At 51.3% G+C, this 21206-nt stretch overlaps 1 protein-coding gene across 2 annotated transcripts in view; it reads left to right on the top strand.

Moving 5' to 3' along the window:
- Nucleotides 1-205: 205 nt before the first annotated feature.
- SLC22A16 (solute carrier family 22 member 16) overlaps nucleotides 206-21206 on the top strand; it is a 466664-nt gene continuing 445663 nt past the window's right edge. Inside the window, exon 1 of one of the 2 annotated variants that reach the window (XM_078649168.1) lies at nucleotides 206-495. In XM_078649168.1, the coding sequence (XP_078505294.1) occupies nucleotides 446-495 (50 nt within the window). In that variant the 5' untranslated portion in view covers nucleotides 206-445. Of the gene's footprint in view, nucleotides 496-934; nucleotides 1060-21206 lie in introns of those variants that run through there. The other variant, XM_078649169.1, reaches the window with a different exon arrangement.

Raw genomic sequence — 21206 nt, forward strand, 5'->3', positions numbered from 1 at the left:
GACGGTCTCGGGAAAAACAGTTCCATCCAGTCCGGTGAAGCGCGAGACTAAACATTTTCTACAACAAGCATGTTGAAATTCTGTGGTGTGTGCTCAAGGCGATATGCTGTCCCTCAGCCACTCGCAGGGGTGGGGAAGCACATGCTCGGTGCAAGCATGTCTGCAAAGCGCGCTTGATCAGCTCTGCTTTCTTCTGCCATGAGGAGAAGACAGCGTAAAGGGGAACAGCTGGAGCATTTCAGGGTATCGCCTTTCTAGACTCGCCCCCTTGTAGCGTAGGGGTCAGGTGTCGGAGGAGGGACTAGGGCAGGCACGGCTCCCCCCAGCACACCCTGCTCCGCTGGCACACACAGTTCTGCCACCGCTGACATAACCCTCCTTCCAACAAACAGCCCACAGCCTAGAAGAGTCCCGCCGCAGAAAGAGCCACCGTAACGACAACACCATGACCGCCAACACAGAGCTCCTCTTCGACCGCCTCGGACATTTCGGAAGGTAAAGTTTACTTTCTATAAAAAGCGCTATGGCACGGAAAGTCTGGGCACCCGCGAGGCAAAACGCGAAGGAAAAAAACAAAAACGCAGCGACCGTTGGGCGGTCGCGTGCCAGAACGCAGCGCAGGGGGAAGCCGCCTCTGTCACTTTGGTGAGCCGGCTTATACCAAAGCCGTTAACCCGGGCCAGAACTAAGTTGCGCAGTCCGGGAACCAGCTCCGCGGCGCCCTGCCAGCCTGTGGTCTACTAACTGAAACGGCGAAACGTGCGTCGAAGTTGCACGACGGAATTACGTGCAGCCATATTTTCTGTCACAAAACCGTTATTGGACAGCTCGGTAGTACCCTCGAGCAAACTGCGATTTTAACACTGGCTGAGGCTCTTGAATAGTCTCCCATCGTAGCTGCTCAACGGACCAGCAGTTCTATGCGCTCCGTTCTGAGCCTGCGCGCATTGGTCGGTGACGCGGTATTTGCATAATTAGCCACGTTGTGCTGGTGTGTTCTTTAGTCTTCTGCGGCTGCCTAGAGAGATTGCCCACAGGAGAACTTTCCTCAATGCGAAGGTATGCTTTTCGAGGAGAGTCTGACAGGCTTAGAGGGTAGTGTGGCAGTGCACGAGGGGCTGGTATGTATGACACGTCAATGTGCGGGCCCGTTCTATGGTCTGGTGGGCCGGTTTTTATGTGGAAGTCTACCAGACAGCTTTTTTGTTAAGGGCATCTTGGTGACATCTGGAAGGCTTCCCTGGGAATGCATTCCGCCCTTAGTTTACCATTAACTTTTAAAATCACATTAGCTTGCTGTCTATTTTCTGGCTCTATTTGTTTTAGGCCGTCTAGTTTGTCCCTTCTTTGTCCAAACCCCATGTACTGTACCCTATGTACTGTATTTGCCCACCAGTGCTCACTTTCTGTAAACAGGCCTTTACATCGTGTTCTCATCTTGTCACATTTGTTGCGCATTTACAGACAGAGCAAATGGTCAGGTTTTCTCTTTCAGGGAGCTTGGTGTTTATTTTTCTTTCTCTAATTTCAAAGTGAGAGGATTTATGCAGCACACATGCTAGCTCCTGGGAGTTCTTGAGCAAGGCTGTACAGTGCTATTTTCTTCCTAGCATAGAACAACATTTACATGTCTGTAAATGAACTGTGCAGGTATTTCAGAATATATCAGAACAGCACAAATGAAGCACATTTTTTGATAATTCTGGAATGTAATGAAAACAAATATTTAAAAACAAATCCATATACTAGATGATTCCATTTCCACACATATCCCTTTAGTGTTTTGTATACTTTTATCAGTGAAACTGTATGTTTGTGCAAATATAATGGTGATTTCAATTGAAAATGTGTTGACTGTACTGGAAGTGTGGTACCACACCATGCATATTCCACTCTACGCCACAGCACTTTACTCTGCACCACTCCATGCCGCTGCACTCTACTGTGCACCATCCACTTTACACCACACCACTGCACTCTGCACTATTCCATTCTACACTTCTCTACTCTACGCCACTGCTCTCTTCACCACTGCACTCTGCACCAATACACTCTACCCCATTCTAGTCTACGTCACTCTACACCACTGCACTCTACGGCACTCTACTCTGCAACTCTACACTCTCCATCACCGATCTCTACGCCACTCTACTCTGCACTACATCGCTGCACTCTGCAGCACTCTATGCCACTATACTCTACACCACTCTACGCCATTGCACTCTATGCCTCTCTACTCTGCACCCCTCTACGACACTGCACTTTATGCCACTGTACTCTATGCCACTTCACTCTGCACCACTGCACTCTACACCACTGCATTCTGCTATGCACCACTCTAATCCACTGCATTCTATGGCACTGCATTGTGCACAGCTGAATTCTATGCTGCTGTTCTCTATGCCACTATACTCTGCAACACTCTACGCCAATGCATTCTACACCAGTCCACTCTACTTAATTTACGTCACTCCACTGTAAACCACATATGCCATTGCACTCTAGTCTACTCTGCGCCACTCTGCTGCACGCCAGTGTACTCTATACCAGTGTACTCTACTCTACACCACTCTTCTCTACGCCACTGCACTCTATGCCACTCTACACCATTGCACTCTAGAACAATCTACTCAGCAACATTGCAATCTATGCCACTGAACTTTATGCCATTCTGCTTTGCACTATTGCATTCTTTTGCCAATGCATTCTACGCCACTCCACTCTGCATCACTCCACTCTATACTACTTCACTCAGCAGCACTCCACTCTACACCACTGCACTGTAGACCACTGCACTCTATGGCACTGTACTCTACTCTGTATCACCCTATGCCAGTCTGCTCTGCACCACTTTACACTACTGCACTCTCTGCCACTTTACTCTGCACCACTGCACTCTATGCCACTGTACTCTATACCATTCTACTCTCCACCACTGCACTCTGTGCAAAACTCTACACCACTACATTCTAAGAAACTGTATTGTACATCGCTAAATGCTTTGCTGCTGTACTCTACACCACTGCACTCTACACCACTTTGCTCTGCATCACTCTACGCCAGTGCACTCTACATCAGTCCACTCTACGCCGCTCCATTGTACATCACACTATGCTACTCCACTTTATGCCAGTCCAATACACAACACTTTATTCCACTTCACTCTTTGCCATTCCATCCTACAATACTCCGTGCCACTCTCCTCTATGCCACTTACTTTTTAGCCATGCTGAACAACAGCCATGCTGGCTAAAAAACATTGGCAACCGAGCCAAGATGGTGGACGCACCTTGAGAGTGCTCTCGGACCCCTCTGCCATCCTCTCACAATCCTCACATTCTGCGGTCCATCCTGTCCTGAATTTGGTTGTCCCCTCTGGCTGGGCCCTGAGTGTGCGGAATCCCGAGCTTCATCGTCCCGATCGGCGGGCTTCGCGGTCAAGATGGCGGCCTCCTCGCCCTGAACGCGGCGCCTGCCACCCTCGGAGTGTTCCGCCTGGCCTCTTTCCCGCGCATCTGAGCGAGCGGAGGAGCCCTTCTGCTGCTGGATCGCCTAGAGGAAATCGCCGGCCCGAGGCGGTACCTGCATCCTTCTCCCCGCCTCACCCACCCGGGCTCGAGCGGGCGCGGCTGAGGCTTCCTGGTTTCACCTGTTGGCACTGGAATGAGCGGGCCCGGTGTGCAGCGGCCCGGCTGCCTGATCCTACGATGACAATTGGGATTGCTCCGGGCCCCCACCAGCGGCGCTGCTGCAGCATTGGCTGGCATATCAGGTGGCGGGGCTGGAGGACGGCGGCTGTCGCTTCCTGACGACCCGGGAGCCGAGGCGTGGCAGACCATCGAGCGGGTGAGTCCTGGCGGCGGAGGGGGTGCGGGGACATTTGTTGGGGGCCCTCCTCGCGCGGGGGAGGCTGAATGGGATGGGGACTGGCTCCGGGTAGTATCACCCATTGTTTGGCCCGGCTGGGTCCCCTCCCCCTCCTGAACTCTGCGGTATCAGGGCCGGCTCCCCCGAGCCTTGATGACTTCCTGAGGCGGCATCCTGCGGCAGACAATGGTCCCCTGGCTGGGGGTGGCCTGAGATGTGATATCAGCCGCATACATCGAGCAGCGGGAAGCCCATGATTGAGCCCCTCAGCGGCCATCTTGCCCCCGGCTTATCCCCGCCTGGCTTGAGGAGAGTGCCAGAGCGGTTGCGGAGGCAATCCCCCTGGCCGGGCCCCAAAGCCCTGGTTCCGTCCCACCATCTTCAGAGGCGGTGATTCTGGCAACAGGTGCATTAGGCCGCACACGTCGAGGGATGCCCAGCTGCACGTGAAGACCTCCATCAGTGGCCCCTCGTCCTGCATCTACTGGGTCCACGGGCTCGTCTTGCTGGGGCCGGGGTTCTGGAGTGGCCCCCTCCCCTGTATTACTGCACATAGGGTTTGTAGCCTAAAGGGGTGGAGCCGGCCGCTGGCTTCAGGCGGTGCGGGGCCCATTGGGGCGCCTCTTCCCCGTCTCCTTCGGCCTCTCCACTGCCGCCCTGCCTGAGCACTCTGTGGGCCTTGCGGGAGCCTCTCTGCGGCCCTGGCCCAGAATTCTCCCCCCCCCCCTTTTTTTGTTGCTGGAGGGCCATCCTGCCTGGGGAAGTGGAGTCAGCCGCACATACCAAGTGGCGGCGGGTTTGAGTGGGCATCCTACTTTGCTCTGGCTGCCCCCCTACCTTATCTTGGCCCATCCGGGGAGGACCACCGGCCCCCTGCTACAAGGTCCATCTGCAGGGACTCTGGGGGTCCCCTGCCCTGTGGAGTGCCACAATGGGCAGAACGGAGAGACTGACCAAGACCCCTGCAACCCAAACCAAAATGGACCGTTTCACCACCTCGGATATGGGAGCGACTGGGGTGCCGTGTAACAGGAGCCTCCACCGCCCGCGTATGTATCCACTATCCTACAGGCCATCCACGCCTCACAATCCTCGGTGGAGGGCAAAATCGCGGATGTGCGAGTGGACATGACCCTCATCCGTCAGGACCTCCGAATTGCCACGGCCCGGATCAAGGAGACTGAAACCTGAATTTCCACCATGGAAGACGACATCCAGCAACTTAAGGGATAGGTGGCTTGTCTCCAGTCGCACACCCAAGAGTTGCACCGACGGGCTGAGGATGAGGAAAACAGGTCCCGGCGCAACAGCCTCCGCCTGGTAGGCTTTCCGTAGGGAGCAGAACAGGGACACACAGTGGACTTCCTGGAGAAGTGGTTGCGATCATGGTTCCTGAGGGCTCTCTCTCCCCATGGTTCGCGATCGAGCGGGCCCACCGTTTTCTCGCCCCTAAACCACCACCAGGTGCGGCCACCCCGACCGGCCATAAGGCAGGTTCTTAACTTCAAGGGCCGTGACGCCATCCTGGATGAAGCCCGCAAACAGCAACGACCCCACTACAAAAACCATGCAATCATGATTTTCGCGGATTACACCCGTGAGGTCCAGGGTCAGCGCCGCTCCTTCGGTGAAGTCAAACAAAAGCTCAACATCCAATATCGATACAGAAAAGGGGGTGGTGATGAGCAGAGTGTCTGAATTAAGCAGACCACTCTTACCCAGTCCAAAGATCAGGGCTTGATCCATCACCGTTATTTATCTCACTGCCCCATCCCAGCTCAGAACCTGGCTATATGCAAATTAGTCTGTCCCTGGCCCAGTGCATCATGGGAACAGGGCAGACCAAACTACCAAGCCAATTCTTCACCAGAAAGGAGACAAGCTACCGGGGACCGGTTTCTGGCATTTCAGTCTCTTCGGCCCGGCTTGCTTGAATCCTGATGGAGCAGTGAGAAAGGGACTCATGTCTGAGTATACCCTGCCACACCTATAGTGGCCAAAAACGATACAGAAAAGGGGGTGGTGATGAACAGAGTGTCTGAATTAAGCAGACCACTCTTACCCAGTCCAAAGATCAGGGCTTGATCCATCACCGTTATTTATCTCACTGCCCCATCCCAGCTCAGAACCTGGCTATATGCAAATTAGTCTGTCCCTGGCCCAGTGCATCATGGGAACAGGGCAGACCAAACTACCAAGCCAATTCTTCACCAGAAAGGAGACAAGCTACCGGGGACCGGTTTCTGGCATTTCAGCCTCTTCGGCCCGGCTTGCTTGAATCCTGATGGAGCAGTGAGAAAGGGACTCATGTCTGAGTATACCCTGCCACACCTATAGTGGCCAAAAACGATACAGAAAAGGGGGTGGTGATGAACAGAGTGTCTGAATTAAGCAGACCACTCTTACCCAGTCCAAAGATCAGGGCTTGATCCATCACCGTTATTTATCTCACTGCCCCATCCCAGCTCAGAACCTGGCTATATGCAAATTAGTCTGTCCCTGGCCCAGTGCATCATGGGAACAGGGCAGACCAAACTACCAAGCCAATTCTTCACCAGAAAGGAGACAAGCTACCGGGGACCGGTTTCTGGCATTTCAGCCTCTTCGGCCCGGCTTGCTTGAATCCTGATGGAGCAGTGAGAAAGGGACTCATGTCTGAGTATACCCTGCCACACCTATAGTGGCCAAAAACGATACAGAAAAGGGGGTGGTGATGAACAGAGTGTCTGAATTAAGCAGACCACTCTTACCCAGTCCAAAGATCAGGGCTTGATCCATCACCGTTATTTATCTCACTGCCCCATCCCAGCTCAGAACCTGGCTATATGCAAATTAGTCTGTCCCTGGCCCAGTGCATCATGGGAACAGGGCAGACCAAACTACCAAGCCAATTCTTCACCAGAAAGGAGACAAGCTACCGGGGACCGGTTTCTGGCATTTCAGCCTCTTCGGCCCGGCTTGCTTGAATCCTGATGGAGCAGTGAGAAAGGGACTCATGTCTGAGTATACCCTGCCACACCTATAGTGGCCAAAAACGATACAGAAAAGGGGGTGGTGATGAACAGAGTGTCTGAATTAAGCAGACCACTCTTACCCAGTCCAAAGATCAGGGCTTGATCCATTACCGTTATTTATCTCACTGCCCCATCCCAGCTCAGAACCTGGCTATATGCAAATTAGTCTGTCCCTGGCCCAGTGCATCATGGGAACAGGGCAGACCAAACTACCAAGCCAATTCTTCACCAGAAAGGAGACAAGCTACCGGGGACCGGTTTCTGGCATTTCAGCCTCTTCGGCCCGGCTTGCTTGAATCCTGATGGAGCAGTGAGAAAGGGACTCATGTCTGAGTATACCCTGCCACACCTATAGTGGCCAAAAACGATACAGAAAAGGGGGTGGTGATGAACAGAGTGTCTGAATTAAGCAGACCACTCTTACCCAGTCCAAAGATCAGGGCTTGATCCATCACCGTTATTTATCTCACTGCCCCATCCCAGCTCAGAACCTGGCTATATGCAAATTAGTCTGTCCCTGGCCCAGTGCATCATGGGAACAGGGCAGACCAAACTACCAAGCCAATTCTTCACCAGAAAGGAGACAAGCTACCGGTGTTGGATCTAGCCCTGATCTCTTGACTGGGTGAGAGTACTCTGCTTAATTCAGAGACTCTGTCCATCACCACCCCTTGTCGTAAATAATTTTGTCCACCCTAAGCGTGGAAGGGTATACTCAGATGTGAGTCCCTTGCTCATTGCACCATCAGGATTCAAGCAAGCCGGGCCGAAGACGGCTGTAATGCCAGAAACCGGTCCCCGGAAGCTTGTTTCCTTCCCAGTGTAAGAATTGGCTTTTGTAGTCTGGTCTGCCCTGTTCCCATGATGCACTGGGCCAGGGACAGACTAATTTGCATACAGCCAGGTTCTGAAACTGGGATGGTGCAATGAGCTAAAAAACGGTGTTGGATCTAGCCCTGATCTCTTGACTGGGTGAGAGTACTCTGCTTAATTCAGAGACTCTGTCCATCACCACCCCTTGTCGTAAATAATTTTGTCCACCCTAAGCGTGGAAGGGTATACTCAGATGTGAGTCCCTTGCTCATTGCACCATCAGGATTCAAGCAAGCCGGGCCGAAGACGGCTGTAATGCCAGAAACCGGTCCCCGGAAGCTTGTTTCCTTCCCAGTGTAAGAATTGGCTTTTGTATTCTGGTCTGCCCTGTTCCCATGATGCACTGGGCCAGGGACAGACTAATTTGCATACAGCCAGGTTCTGAAACTGGGATGGTGCAATGAGCTAAAAACGGTGTTGGATCTAGCCCTGATCTCTTGACTGGGTGAGAGTACTCTGCTTAATTCAGAGACTCTGTCCATCACCACCCCTTGTCGTAAATAATTTTGTCCACCCTAAGCGTGGAAGGGTATACTCAGATGTGAGTCCCTTGCTCATTGCACCATCAGGATTCAAGCAAGCCGGGCCGAAGACGGCTGTAATGCCAGAAACCGGTCCCCGGAAGCTTGTTTCCTTCCCAGTGTAAGAATTGGCTTTTGTAGTCTGGTCTGCCCTGTTCCCATGATGCACTGGGCCAGGGACAGACTAATTTGCATACAGCCAGGTTCTGAAACTGGGATGGTGCAATGAGCTAAAAAACGGTGTTGGATCTAGCCCTGATCTCTTGACTGGGTGAGAGTACTCTGCTTAATTCAGAGACTCTGTCCATCACCACCCCTTGTCGTAAACAACATCCAATATGGGCTCTTCTTTCTGGCATGCCTGCGAGTGGTGTTCGCTAACAAGACCCTGTTCTTTGACACTCCTACTGAGGCCTGGTCCTGGGTGATGGAGGAGAGCCCTCTGTGAGCCAGTGACCGGAATCCACCTTCTGGGTAGGTGGATGGCGGGCCCGTCCACCCTGCACCTTCCGCCCCCTGGCCTCAGCGCAACCGCTCTTGTAGGCGCCGTGGTCCGAGATGTGCCCGGTCAAACTCCCCGTTTGGCCCTTCCCGACAGCCAATATCGCTTTTTCGAAGAATCCTCAACTGGGAGGCAATCCAGCTCGTCCGGCCACCTGGACCGCAGGGGTACTTCGCCCCGGCACTCATTGCTGGATCTCCCAGAAACTGACCTTTCCCGGAGCCCGATGCTCCTGAGAGACCCTGCTTGAATTTGCCTCTGCTGCTGAGCTTAGCTCCGCAGGCGGGGACTGTGCTTAGACTCATATTGTTCTTTATCTTCCCAACAGACTTGATTATGTACATCCTGTCATGAGGAGGGGTCCTCCACGCTTTCCCATTCCCAAGTGTTCTAGTTTGGTCTTTAGTTAATTTGATTATTGTTAGGGGGACAAATTCTTTCGTTTCTGAAGTGTAGGGTGCGGGGTGGTGGATGGGATGGGGGGGGCAATGTCTTGAGTCCTCCTTGTACGTAGTTTCATTTGTTTTTCAGTTTTGTCACACCAGCACTTACATGTCACCCCGACCTGCACTCGATGGGATGCGTGGACTTCCCTCTGGACACCTAACCAGGCCTTCTGGCAGCCCAATTTGGTGTCAGGCCCCCCTTTGGGATTTTACTGCCACACTGACATCCAGCTACTGTCTCATACAACTCTGTTAAGTGCATCCCTGCGCATCATGTCCTGGAATGTTAATGGCCTCTTGGACCGTTTTAAGCTCATGGCTGTATTACTTTATGCACATCGCCTTGGGGCAGGCATCCTACTTTTACAAGAGACGCATTTGTTGGGTAATCACTGCCCCTTTTTAACATGCTACGGTTACGGTAGGATTTGGCACTCAGGGTTCACTCGGGGATCCCGGGGGGTGGCGATCCTGGTAAAACGTTCTCTTCCCATTGTGACTGTGCAGGTAGTTCATGATGCCCAGGGCACCTTCGTGGCCCTCAGTGGCACAGTAAACGGTAGCCCCCTCAATCTTGTGCCACTCTATTCTCCTCCCTCAATGTTAACAACACTAACCAAATCCGCTGACCTCTTAGCGTCCCTACCTCTGGGTCCTACTTTCCTCAGGGGCGACTTCAACGCGATCTCCTCACCTGCCTTAGATATGACTGGTCCCCCCTCCCCTAGTAGACTTGTGCAGGCAAAACAGCTGACGACTTGGTCCGAATCGTTTGGTCTATGTGATGCATGGCGTATATGGCACCCACACTCTAGACAGTTTACACACACCTCAGCGGCGCACCACACGCAGGCATGCATTGACACTGTCTTCGTCCCATCGACGGACTGTCTCATGATTCAAGATGTTGGTATCCTCCCTCATGGCATTTCTGACCACTCCTCAGTAATGATTCGCATAGGCACCCCTCCCGACTCTATGCGACAGACGTGGAGGTTAAATACTTGGTTCCTTCAGGACAGGGAGTTCTAGAATGTGGTGGGACGGGAACTCGGACAATACTTTCTGTCCAATGACGGGTCCGTCTCCTCCCCGGGCACCCTGTGGAAGGCTGGCAAGGCCACAATTAGGGGGATCGCCAAGGGCCAGCTCAAGCTCCAGCTGCAGGCTCAATTGGAGAAAATTAACTCACGGGAGGCGCAGGCCCTGCGCTTTGAGCGTGCCTCCGCCTGATCCCTGGATGCTTCCAAAGCAAGACTTCTTACCCATCTCTGCTCGGAGATTAAGCTGGAAGCAGCCAAACTCCTCTGGCGCCCCTCTGTGTCCAGGGTATATGGTTGGGGTGACAAAAATGTCTCACTCCTTCACCGCTTATCCCCACACCCTAGGGCAAATCGCATAATCACAGAATGGTTCGGAGTGCCACTCCCCAGCGGAGAAGGCCCATGCCTTTGCCTCCTACTACCGCCAATTATATGAGGCTAGAACTCCAACTCTCTCTCTTGCGGGTCTACTGGAGGTCGGTAACGGCCACCTTGCTCGCCTGGACCCCGTCACTCAAGACAATCTAGACCGCCCCATCACCCGCGCAGAAATTGGGGAAGCGATCACCCTTATCTCCTCCGGCAAGACACCAGGCACAGATGGCCTCCCTCAAGAATATTACACTCACTACCGGGATACTCTCACACCTCATCTTGCGTAACTGTTTCGGGAGGCTGTTGAAAAAGGCTCCTTCCCCAAGAGACGGACATGGCCACCATTGTGTTCTTCCCAAGTCTCAGCCGCCGTCATCACGATGTGTGGATTACCGCCCTATCTCCCTCATCAATACCAAAGTAACACTGTTCACCACAGTCCTCTCCCAACGGCTCAAACCCCACTTATCCGCACTGGTTGATCCCGACCAATGCGGGTTTATGCCCTCACGTGGTACCCTTCCCAACAGGTATCAATTGAAAGACAGTTTAGATGGTGTATGCAATATGCATTACAAAAACGAACAGAAAAGGAGTCTCTATAGTTTTTTGAAAAAGGGTATTATTCACCACTTTAGGAGCAAGGCAGGTCTATAGCATGGTATACAGTTAAACAGCAATGTACAGATCAAATCGTGTGACAACCCGGTAGCACTTGGTGAAAAGTGATATATACACAGATATATACAGTGGGTGATAGTGATAGTGCAAGTGCTGGGGTGAAACAGCGTGGTCGGCGCGTAGTGACAATTAGTGAAATTTGTAAAGTAGTGGCTCCAAGGATCAAGTAGTAATCACTTAAAACAGGAATAGATAAATTTTCCAGGAGTACAAAACATGATGGGCGCCATAAAATTAAAGTTGTGTGGTCGACGGCGTTTCGATCCCCGTCAGTCGGGATCGTCATCAGGACTACCCCCCAGCACTTGCACTATCACTATCACCCACTGTATATATCTGTGTATATATCACTTTTCACCAAGTGCTACCGGGTTGTCACACGATTTGATCTGTACAGTGCTGTTTAACTGTATACCATGCTATAGACCTGCCTTGCTCCTAAAGTGGTGAATAATACCCTTTTTCAAAAAACTATAGAGACTCCTTTTCTGTTCGTTTTTGTAATGCATATTGCATACACCATCTAAACTGTCTTTCAATTGATACCTGTTGGGAATTGTTCTAATTTACAGTATACACCCATCCCAACGTGGTATATGGGTCCCCTCCTGTTATTCTTATATAACTCACGTGGTACCCGGCACTGCCTCCGTAGACTGCAATCAGCCTTGGCCCACCGCCACCTCCTCACCCCATACCTTGCAATTCTTCTTGTAGACTTTGAGAAGGCTTTTGATTCAGTGGACTGGGGGTTTCTGGAGGATGTCCTCGATGATATGGGACCCGGTCCCCGCTTCCGTGCCATGGTCAGGGTTCTCTACGCTCATCCTCGGACTCTTGTTCTGGTGAATGAGGTTATATCGGAGCCCTTCTCGGTCTGCAGGGGAACGAGGCAGAGTTGTCCTTTTTTCCCCCTGCTCTTCACTTTGGTGATGGAGCCCTTGGCGTCCCTGATACGGTTGTGCGAGCACGTGCGGGGATTGGACTGGCCCAACACCGAAACTGACAAAATCACCCTTCATGCTGACGATGTTCTCCTCTATTTAGCAGATCCCGCCCATTCCGGCCCCCATTGTCTCCGCATCCTGCACTCCTTCGAACAGGCCTCTGGCCTCCGGTTGAACCCCAACAAATCAGTTCTAGTTCCCATCCACCTGTCCCGAGAATGCTTCGACTGGCAATCCACTATACCACTTCGCCGTTAATCTTTCAAATACCTGGGGATATGGATGACCCTACTCCCTGAGCTTAGGTGGGCCCTCAACGTCAGTCCCTTGGTGAGACGGGCCAAGGCGGAACTCCAGAAGTGGCAAACATTGCCCTTGAGCCCCATGGGGAGGGTCGCCTTCTTTAGAATGATGGTACTCCCCCCGGTTCCTCTACCTTCTTCAAAATGCCCCCCTGTGCTTCCCCAGGACCTGGTTCGGCAAATTGGATAGTGTTGGAAATGAGATCCCTGGCTGGCCAGGGCTTTCGCCAAAGTCAGTCAGAGACCACCACACCCAAGTCAGGGCAAGGGAGTTACACGCCAAGATAACCCCTACTCACCCTCTAGGTAACGTGGCGCGAGCAGCCAGGCTAAACTTGGAGGCGATGTAAGTTAAGTATTTGCGCATGCACCCCAGCAACAACAACCAAAGGCCCACCACAAAGGAAAACTCCACACAAGGTTATATAAAAATAGCCTTTGTATTATAATAAATATACATCAGATAAAACACACATCTTGTTACACTGTGCCAACAGGCACGGGCGGAATTTACAAGGGATATTTGTACAGGACAGGGCCACTTGGACCACTGTCAGGGGTATCAGCACTTTTAGAACTTAGCACTTGTAGAAAGTAAAATCAGGGTAGCACACAATTATAACACAACCAGTAATTACTGGTAACCAGGATCTCACTAGCACCACCTGTACTAGGGAGAAAACAACCACCTACACATCACAATACCTGTGGGGGTGGAAGCCCATGACACATGATGCAATGCATAACATTCATTCAGAGGTGTAAGGAGGGAAAACACATGATGCATCACAATACATTCAGAGGTGCAGGAAAAGTACAATTGCGCCAAACTCAGTCACCACCTGTGACAGTCCCTGTGTCCCAATGTCAGGGCCTAAACGTTGCAGTTGCCCACAAAGTGCTGGGCAACTGGTGCAGGGAAAGTTAGGGCAACGTTGGAGCCTCTCTGGGCTCAAGAACCACCACTGTGGCACTGCGGGGCCTCTCTGGGCTCCAGACAAGAAATGGCGCCCAGAGCCTCTCTCAGGCTCTTCAACACGAAATGGGCACTCTCAGAGCCTCTCTGGGTTCTTAAGACGACTGTGGGGGCAAGAGCCTCTCTGGGCTCGAAGAACAGGGGTGCCCCTGAGCCTCTCTCAGCTCTCAAACACGCATGTGGCACCTTTGAGCCTTTCTCAGGGCTCTAGAACCAACAATGCCCACACGAGCCTCTCTTAGGCTCGAAAATGAAGGAAATGCCACCTGGAGCCTCGGGGCTCCTCAACCCGGCTGTGGGCTTCGGTGGAGTCCCTCACGGGGGACTCAGCCTCAAATACTGCTCCCTTGAAGCCCTCGTGGCTTCATTCTGCAAACTAGCGTGATCTCGCGCTACCGGGAAGGGGGGGGCCGGACACCGACAATGTGTCCCGGCGCCCCTCCCAGGCTGTCACTCACCGGCTGTCTGGCGGTGGCTCTGGTGCCGCGGGCGGGCTCCTCTCCCTCTCCAGGGCCTCAGCCAGACGTGGCAGGCTCTGCTCCTTCTCCCGGGGCTCCTCTCTCCACTCGGGGAGCCTCGGGGACACGGCCGGCTGCTTCCCTTCTCGGTTGCTCGGCTGCGGGGGGCGGGACTTCCGGTCGGCCTCTCCCGGGCCGCGCTGTGATTGGCCAGCCGGCCAAGCACTTCCGGGTCGCCGCGGGCAGCGCGGCGGCTCGCTTTTAGGCAGGCAGGCGGGCTCCCAGGATCCGAGGAGTGGGCTCCCTCGTGAATCCAATAAACCACGGACCTGGGCAATGCCGGGTGGGCACCGGCTTCCTAATTAATTATAAAGCGAGGTAGGCACTCGCTAGGCACCGCAATTTCGGCTGATGCCGGGTGGGCACCGGCAGGGCTCTTAAAGCGCTAGCAGCGCTAGCCTCCAAGAAAAGGCGCTCCCAAGCGCCAGGGGACGAAATGAAGCGCTCTCAAGCGCTAGGCAGGCGATTTCAGCGCTCCCCAGCGTTGGAGGGCAGAGAGCAGCGCTCTCAGGCTGCAGGCAAAGAATCCTCAGCGCTCCCCAGCACTGGAGGACAGGACAAGGCTCCAGCAGGGTCTGGAGGCAGGCAGGGGGGGCAAGGCTGGGCCAGAGCCAGCACACTGGGTCTCCAGGCAGGGAGACACCCCAAGTGGCGGTCCTCCTGGCCCCAGCAGCAGCAACAGCCCCCTCTGGCAGGATCCAAAAGCAGAACATTTTCCAAGGGGACACAGCCCCTTCTTATAGTACCAAATCCTTTGTTTCAAGGTGCAGGGTGGGGGGAAAACCAGTTTCAGCTGGCTTTGGAGCACTCTTAATGGCCCAACCACCCATTTCATTCACTGGGCAGGCTAGGGTCGTTAGACACACCACAGGGGGGCGGAGCCAGCATTGTGTGGGGAAAACCCAGCCCATCCAGGACACAGGTACACTCCTCCCACACATCACTCATGCTAATCTCCCACTCACCACCGGGCAGACCCATCCAGACTTCCTGGAGCCTGGCATGCCAGCCAGCTCCAGCCAATCACGCTCCAGCACCCTCACAGCACACGCACACATATCTCAATGTCCAGAAGTAGCACTTCCCTTCTAGACACATACATGCTGCAGACACCATCTCGCAGCATTCACTCTCACGAGTTTACACATACTAAACTCGAGCCTGCACTCCCCACGCATCAAGAACTACCAGGGACACACACATTCCCCATGCATTCCTATGGGAGGGCAGGCCAGCCATGCTACACGCACGCACTTTCACTCTGGGACCCAGGGAAAAGTGCGCATAGACCAAAAAATCACTGACACAGGGTCACACATAAGGCAAAAAGTTCAGGGGTGAACCAGCCCTGCGGGCCAAGTCCAACAGATAGCATGGCCAATAAGTTCCTTTGGGGGAAAAGTAGGACCCGACTGGTGCTGAATGTCTGTAGGATCCCCTCGTGCGATGGGGGTCTGGGGATGACTCGCCTATATCTGTATTACCTTGCCACGCGACTACTCTCTATACATGACTGGTTCAACGGGGGATGGTCTGACCCGGCTTACAGGCTCGAATTGGGGGAATTGGCCCTAACCAAGGTTCAGTCCATGCTGTACGGGGCTCCTATCCCATCCCGCCTACCAGAGGTGACACGCTCCGCGCTATTGGCCTGGCGGGCCGCACTGTGGCACAACAAGTGGACACATACACTGACCCAATGTACACCCTTGTGGCACGGGACCTGGATCAAAGAGGTTAATGGGCTGCAAAGTTTCCGGGCATGGGACCTTATAGATATCTCACAAGTAGGCGATGTATGGGTGGGGAATCAAATGCATTCCTTCAAATACCTTCAAAATAGATACTCCCTGCATCAATCGCAATTCTCTAGGTACCTGCAACTGCGACATGCCCTCCACACGCACCTCACAACAGGTACACAGGTTCCTGATCATAGCCCGCCTGAGGCACAGATTATGTTTGGGGACCTGGGAAAGGGTGGCATCTCCCGCATTTATCGCACACTGATCAATAATACCCCTACTTCCCTAGACCGACTGCGAGCTCAATGGGTGGGATGGGTGGGCACCCTGGAGGAGGAGGATTATCGCGACACCCTTATGGGCCCTAGGAAGGTCACCGCCTCCACCAGGCTACGCTTGGTACAGCTCTACTACTTACATGCAGCCTACCACACCCCAGTGCACCTTCACCGAGCAGGATTTAGCCCAACCTCCGCTTGTACTAGGTGTGGTCATGACCCAGCTGATTTCATCCACATGGTATGGGCTTGACGCGGTTCTGGGGCGACATCAAGGAAGATCTCACAGAGGTCTTGGGGTGGGAGGGTCCCATAATCCAAAACACACGATCCTGGGCATTACTGACTGGTTGGATGGGTCTCGGAATGAGACGTTGTTTTTCACTACAGCTAAATAGCTCTTCCGTAGGTGCGACCTACTGGCTTTGTCAATGCTTGATACTGTTGGTACTTTTGATCTCCCTGATGGATAGATGAGAGAGTAATAAAATGGGTGGGGGAACGGATGTGTAAACTGTTAGGTGGATGGATAGGTAAAAAGATGAAAGAGTAAATGTAAATCTGAGAGTGATGGATGGAAAAAAGAAGAAATTGATGGATGAAAGGCTTTCTTGACGGATGGTCAAACCAACTGATAGATATAGGGATGTATTGATAGATGCAGTCATAGATGATGGATGTGTGACCAGATGGATGGAATCGCCAATAGATGGATACAATGGTGAAAGACTGAATGATGGATAAAATAATGAATTGATTACAGAATGTTAAGCTGAAATGGCGGATATCAAGAGGTGGATGGAATGGTTAAAGGATGAATGCATAGATGCTTGGATTAAGAGACAAGGAGAGCTCTTCTACGGAGGGTCAGGCTCTCTTGCTTCGCTTTGTTGGTCCTATCTGATATTTGGTTCAAAGTCAAGGGTATTTTAATTTTGTGGCTGCTTCTTTGATGTAGACCCATCAAACTTCTGAGGGACATATTGTGTATCCTAAAGACCGAGTTGGCACTGACCCAATAGTGCAAGCACCCCAGTTTACTAGTGTTAGCCCTGGCATCCTTGGCATGGTTTCCTCAGTCTTTTTGACTCTGCCACCTATATTTTTAATTGTGTGCTGGACTTTGTTTTTGCTTGTTTGTGTACTCTGGGCACTTTACCACTGCTGATGAGTGCTGAAGTGCAAGTGCTCCCTGTTTAAATAGTGATTAATATTGATTATCCACGATTGGCATATTTGATTTACTGGCAAGTCCCTAGTAAAGTACACTGTATGTGCCTAGGGCCTGTAAATCAAATGGTACGAGTGGGCCTGCATCACTGGTTGTGCCACCCACATGAGTAGAACTGTAAACTTGTCTCTGACCTGCCACAACAGTGTCTGTTAGTGCAGTTTTAAACTGCCATGTCATCCTGGCAAGTGCAACCACTTGCTAGGGCCAACTCTTCCCCTTTTACTACACGTAAGGCACCCCTAAGGTAGGCCCAAGGTTCCCCTCATTGGCAGGTTGCAGAGTATATGAAAGGTAGGACATGCACTGGTATATTTTACATGTCCTGATTGCAATACATGTCCTGATTGCAATACTGCTAATTTCCTTTTTCACTAGTTCTCCCATAGGTTATCATTGGAGCTGCCTTGTAACATTTTGCAAGTGTAACTTTCAATTGGAAGAGCAAGAGATTTGGAGTTTGGGCTCCATGAGCCCATATTGTAAAAATACATATTTTAGTGAAGTTGGTTTTTAAGTTGTGTGTTTGAAAATCCCACTTTTAGAAAGTGGGCATGTTCTTACTTTACCATCCTGTGCCTCTGCCTGCTTGTTGAATCTGCACCTGATTTAGACTGACTGCTGGGTTGTTTCTGCACTCACTATAGACAGTCACGCAAATGGAGCTGAGGTGTGTCCTGGATATCCTGATGGCCCATCACCAGGCTGATGGCCCTTCCTGAGCTAGAGTGGTGGGAGGAGTTGTCACTGACACCTGAATAGGGCTGTGCCTGGCCTCTCACAATGCTGTCTCCACCCCCTGTAGTGTGTCTGGAGCCAAGGCAGGGATCTTGTGCAAAATAAAAACTTTCCCTTGAAGTATACATGCTTAAAAGGCCAAAAGGGGGTGTAAGTATTGGACCTATTACCCCACATTTTTAGAACACTTCTGAAATGAGGAATCAGCCATGAGGAAGAGCTGTAAAAAGGAGTGTTGCCCCTTTACTGTGTGCTGCTTTGCTAGGCTGGACTGCAGTTGCTGCTCCTGTCTATGGACACTGCAAGAACTGAACTTTGCTTTCTTGAATCCTGATTTCCCCAGGTTCTCTAAGGGCTTTTGTGTGCTTGCCTCTTGTTGGAAATCTCAGGGCAAGCAAAGACTTCAACTGCAGCATCCCTGAACTCCACTGCTGGGGGTTTTGACCTGCCAAGTGGTGCCAATTTCAGTTCTGGGCCCTTGGAGGTGGTTCCTGCTGCATAAAACTGTAAATTGACGCATCGCCCATCCAGCGCCGCATTTCCAACGCAGAACCGCAGTGCAGGAGAAGTTACCACACACTACTGCCGTACAGCTGGTGAAATCGGCACAGCACCTGTTTGTGGCCCGAAGAACTGCCACAACCTGAGTTCATCGCACCGTGTCTCCAACGTCCAAGAACACAGCACTGATTCCGACACAGGCCCTACTGTGCAGCAGAAAGAATAAATGCATCACTGGTCTGAGGCTGAAAGAATAAACGCAGTACGTGTGTACTACCGCCGCATTGACCTCCTGCGCATCTGGATTTCCACGTATCGTACCTGTGTGCCAACTTTATCAGCGCACCACCTGCAGACCAGAACTGTCTTCGGAGTTCGACTCATTCCTTCTCCTTACAGTCCCGAACCGACGCAACACTTCTCCTGCGTGCAGAGTTTCCCCAGGGGCACAATAACCTACACATTGCTGTGTTTTATGATGCTTCCCTCCTCTGCAGCTGTTTTGCTCTGTGGATTTTGACATATCAAAGATACTTTGTGTAAAATCACCACATCCATAGAGTTCTAAGAACAGAATTTCTTAAACCTTTAAAAGTTGATATTTTGAGTTATGTATGTTGGATTTTTGTCATTTTCGTCTTGGTTGGTTTAGATAAAGATTAGTTATTTTTCTAAACTGGTGTGGTGTCCAATTGTAGTGTTTTCACTGTATTACTGTGTGTGTTATGTATGAATACTTTACACATTGCCGCCGAGATATACCTGATTGCTCTTGCTAAGCTATCAAAGGGGTGAGCAGGGTTTATTTTGATTCTGTAACTCCCTTACTCTGATTAGAAGGAGGGGTCCCTACTTGGACAGGGTGTAAGTCACTTCCAATTAGAGACCCCATTTCTAACATTGGTGGTCAGGGATGTTTGACATTACAACGCATGCTTTTACATCGCATGCCTTTACAACGCAAGTATTACAACGCAGTCCATTACAACGCATAGTGCTTTGGGGTGCTGGATAGTGAATAGTTTAATTTACTATTCCAACTCCAGTCCCCGTGGACACTAGGGAAGGTTATTGGATAGTAAATTAACCTATTCCCTATCCTAGAGCGCCCCCCCGAGCAATGCGTTGTAATAGTTTGCGTTGTAATGGTTGCGTTGTAAAGGCTCTGCAATGTAAAAGTTGCGTTGTAAAGGTTGTTTACCGTGGTCAGCGATGAGGATAGTACTTGTGTTCGTATTAGGATATGCAGTGATTGGTGTACACTGCTGCATAGTGCAGGCCATTATGTGATCACATACTGCTTTTTGATTTTTCCTGTTTTTTGTGTCAACCCTTAAAGTTATCTCCAAGTCATGTCCCAGCTTAGTGAGCCAGTTGAATTTGCATAGGTTGTGTTTGAGATTGAGAGGCTGAAGTCCTACTCAGCGCGTCAACTGAAATAGATCTGCAAGGATCTTAATTGCCCTGTGAAAAGCTCCTATAGGAAGGAGGAGCTGCAGAAGGCTTAGGGCCTTTTGGGCATAAAGGGAAGTTGGGAATCTAGAGGTACCGTGCTAGCAAGGGGAATTTGGAGCTCAGGCTCTGCCTGTGGGAGCATGCTCCAGGGGTGGCAAAGGTGTGTTATCCAGGAGTCTGTCCCCAGAGGAGCTAGAGGACGGGCAACAGGCCAGAGAGCATGGGAGAGAGCTTGAACACTTCAGGATGGAAAACAAAACGTTGGAATTGCGAAGTAAAACGTTTGAAATGGACCAGCAGGAAAAGGAGAAGGAGAAGTCCCTTGCTCTGGAGGAAAAATAAATTGCTTTTGGTTTATAAGTTAAGTTTGAAGGAGCTGGTTATCAAGGCCAAGCAGGCAGAGTCCAGCCCAAATGGTGGCAGTGTACGTCCAGTGCATCCTGAGGGGATAATGCACATTCCCAGGGATTTGGTAAAGTATTACAAGTGGGACGAGGTCATACATGGCTGGGTTTTGGCATATGAGGCAGCTTTCCACGTGAATCAGGTACCGGACATACAATGGGTTTACAGAGAAACAGGGGGCCCTACTCACTAAGGAACCAGGGTAGTATTTATATAGGAAAGACAGTAGTTCGTGTGGAATAATATATTATGAAGTTATGATACACCAGCACAATCGCAATATGGAGGGTTAAGTAATGGCAGAGGGCGAAGGAACCACTAACAGAATGATTTCAGTGCAGCATATTTTATGGATTTATTTTATTTTTATTTTAAAAAAAATATATTTTTATTGCAGATTGGTATAGCGCAAAGTCTTCAGTTACAACATTCCTGCTTTCGACAATAGCGATGTATAAGTCGTTAAACAAAACATGACACAGCCAGTGAACCCATATCCCGGAGGCCGGGCGGCGTTATCTGTAAAAGTAATAAAGGCATAATAATAACGGACAGTTGCAACTGTTCAGCAGGAAATTCTTGCATCTGCTTTTCTTTTCCCCCCTCCACCCATTCCCCAACATATAAACTGTCATAACCCCAAGAGGCAATAATACTTGTGAGTACCAACTTTGCAGTACAGTTGTGTCACTTTCCCCACAAGGCAGTATCTAGAACATGTATATCAGCAGCAGGCAGTAATCCTGTATCCCGAACCCCACATCCCGCCCCCTCCCGTCAAGGTGTAA

This window comes from Lissotriton helveticus, chromosome 6 (genome assembly GCF_964261635.1).
Source record: "Lissotriton helveticus chromosome 6, aLisHel1.1, whole genome shotgun sequence".
NCBI classification, from domain to species: domain Eukaryota; kingdom Metazoa; phylum Chordata; class Amphibia; order Caudata; family Salamandridae; genus Lissotriton; species Lissotriton helveticus.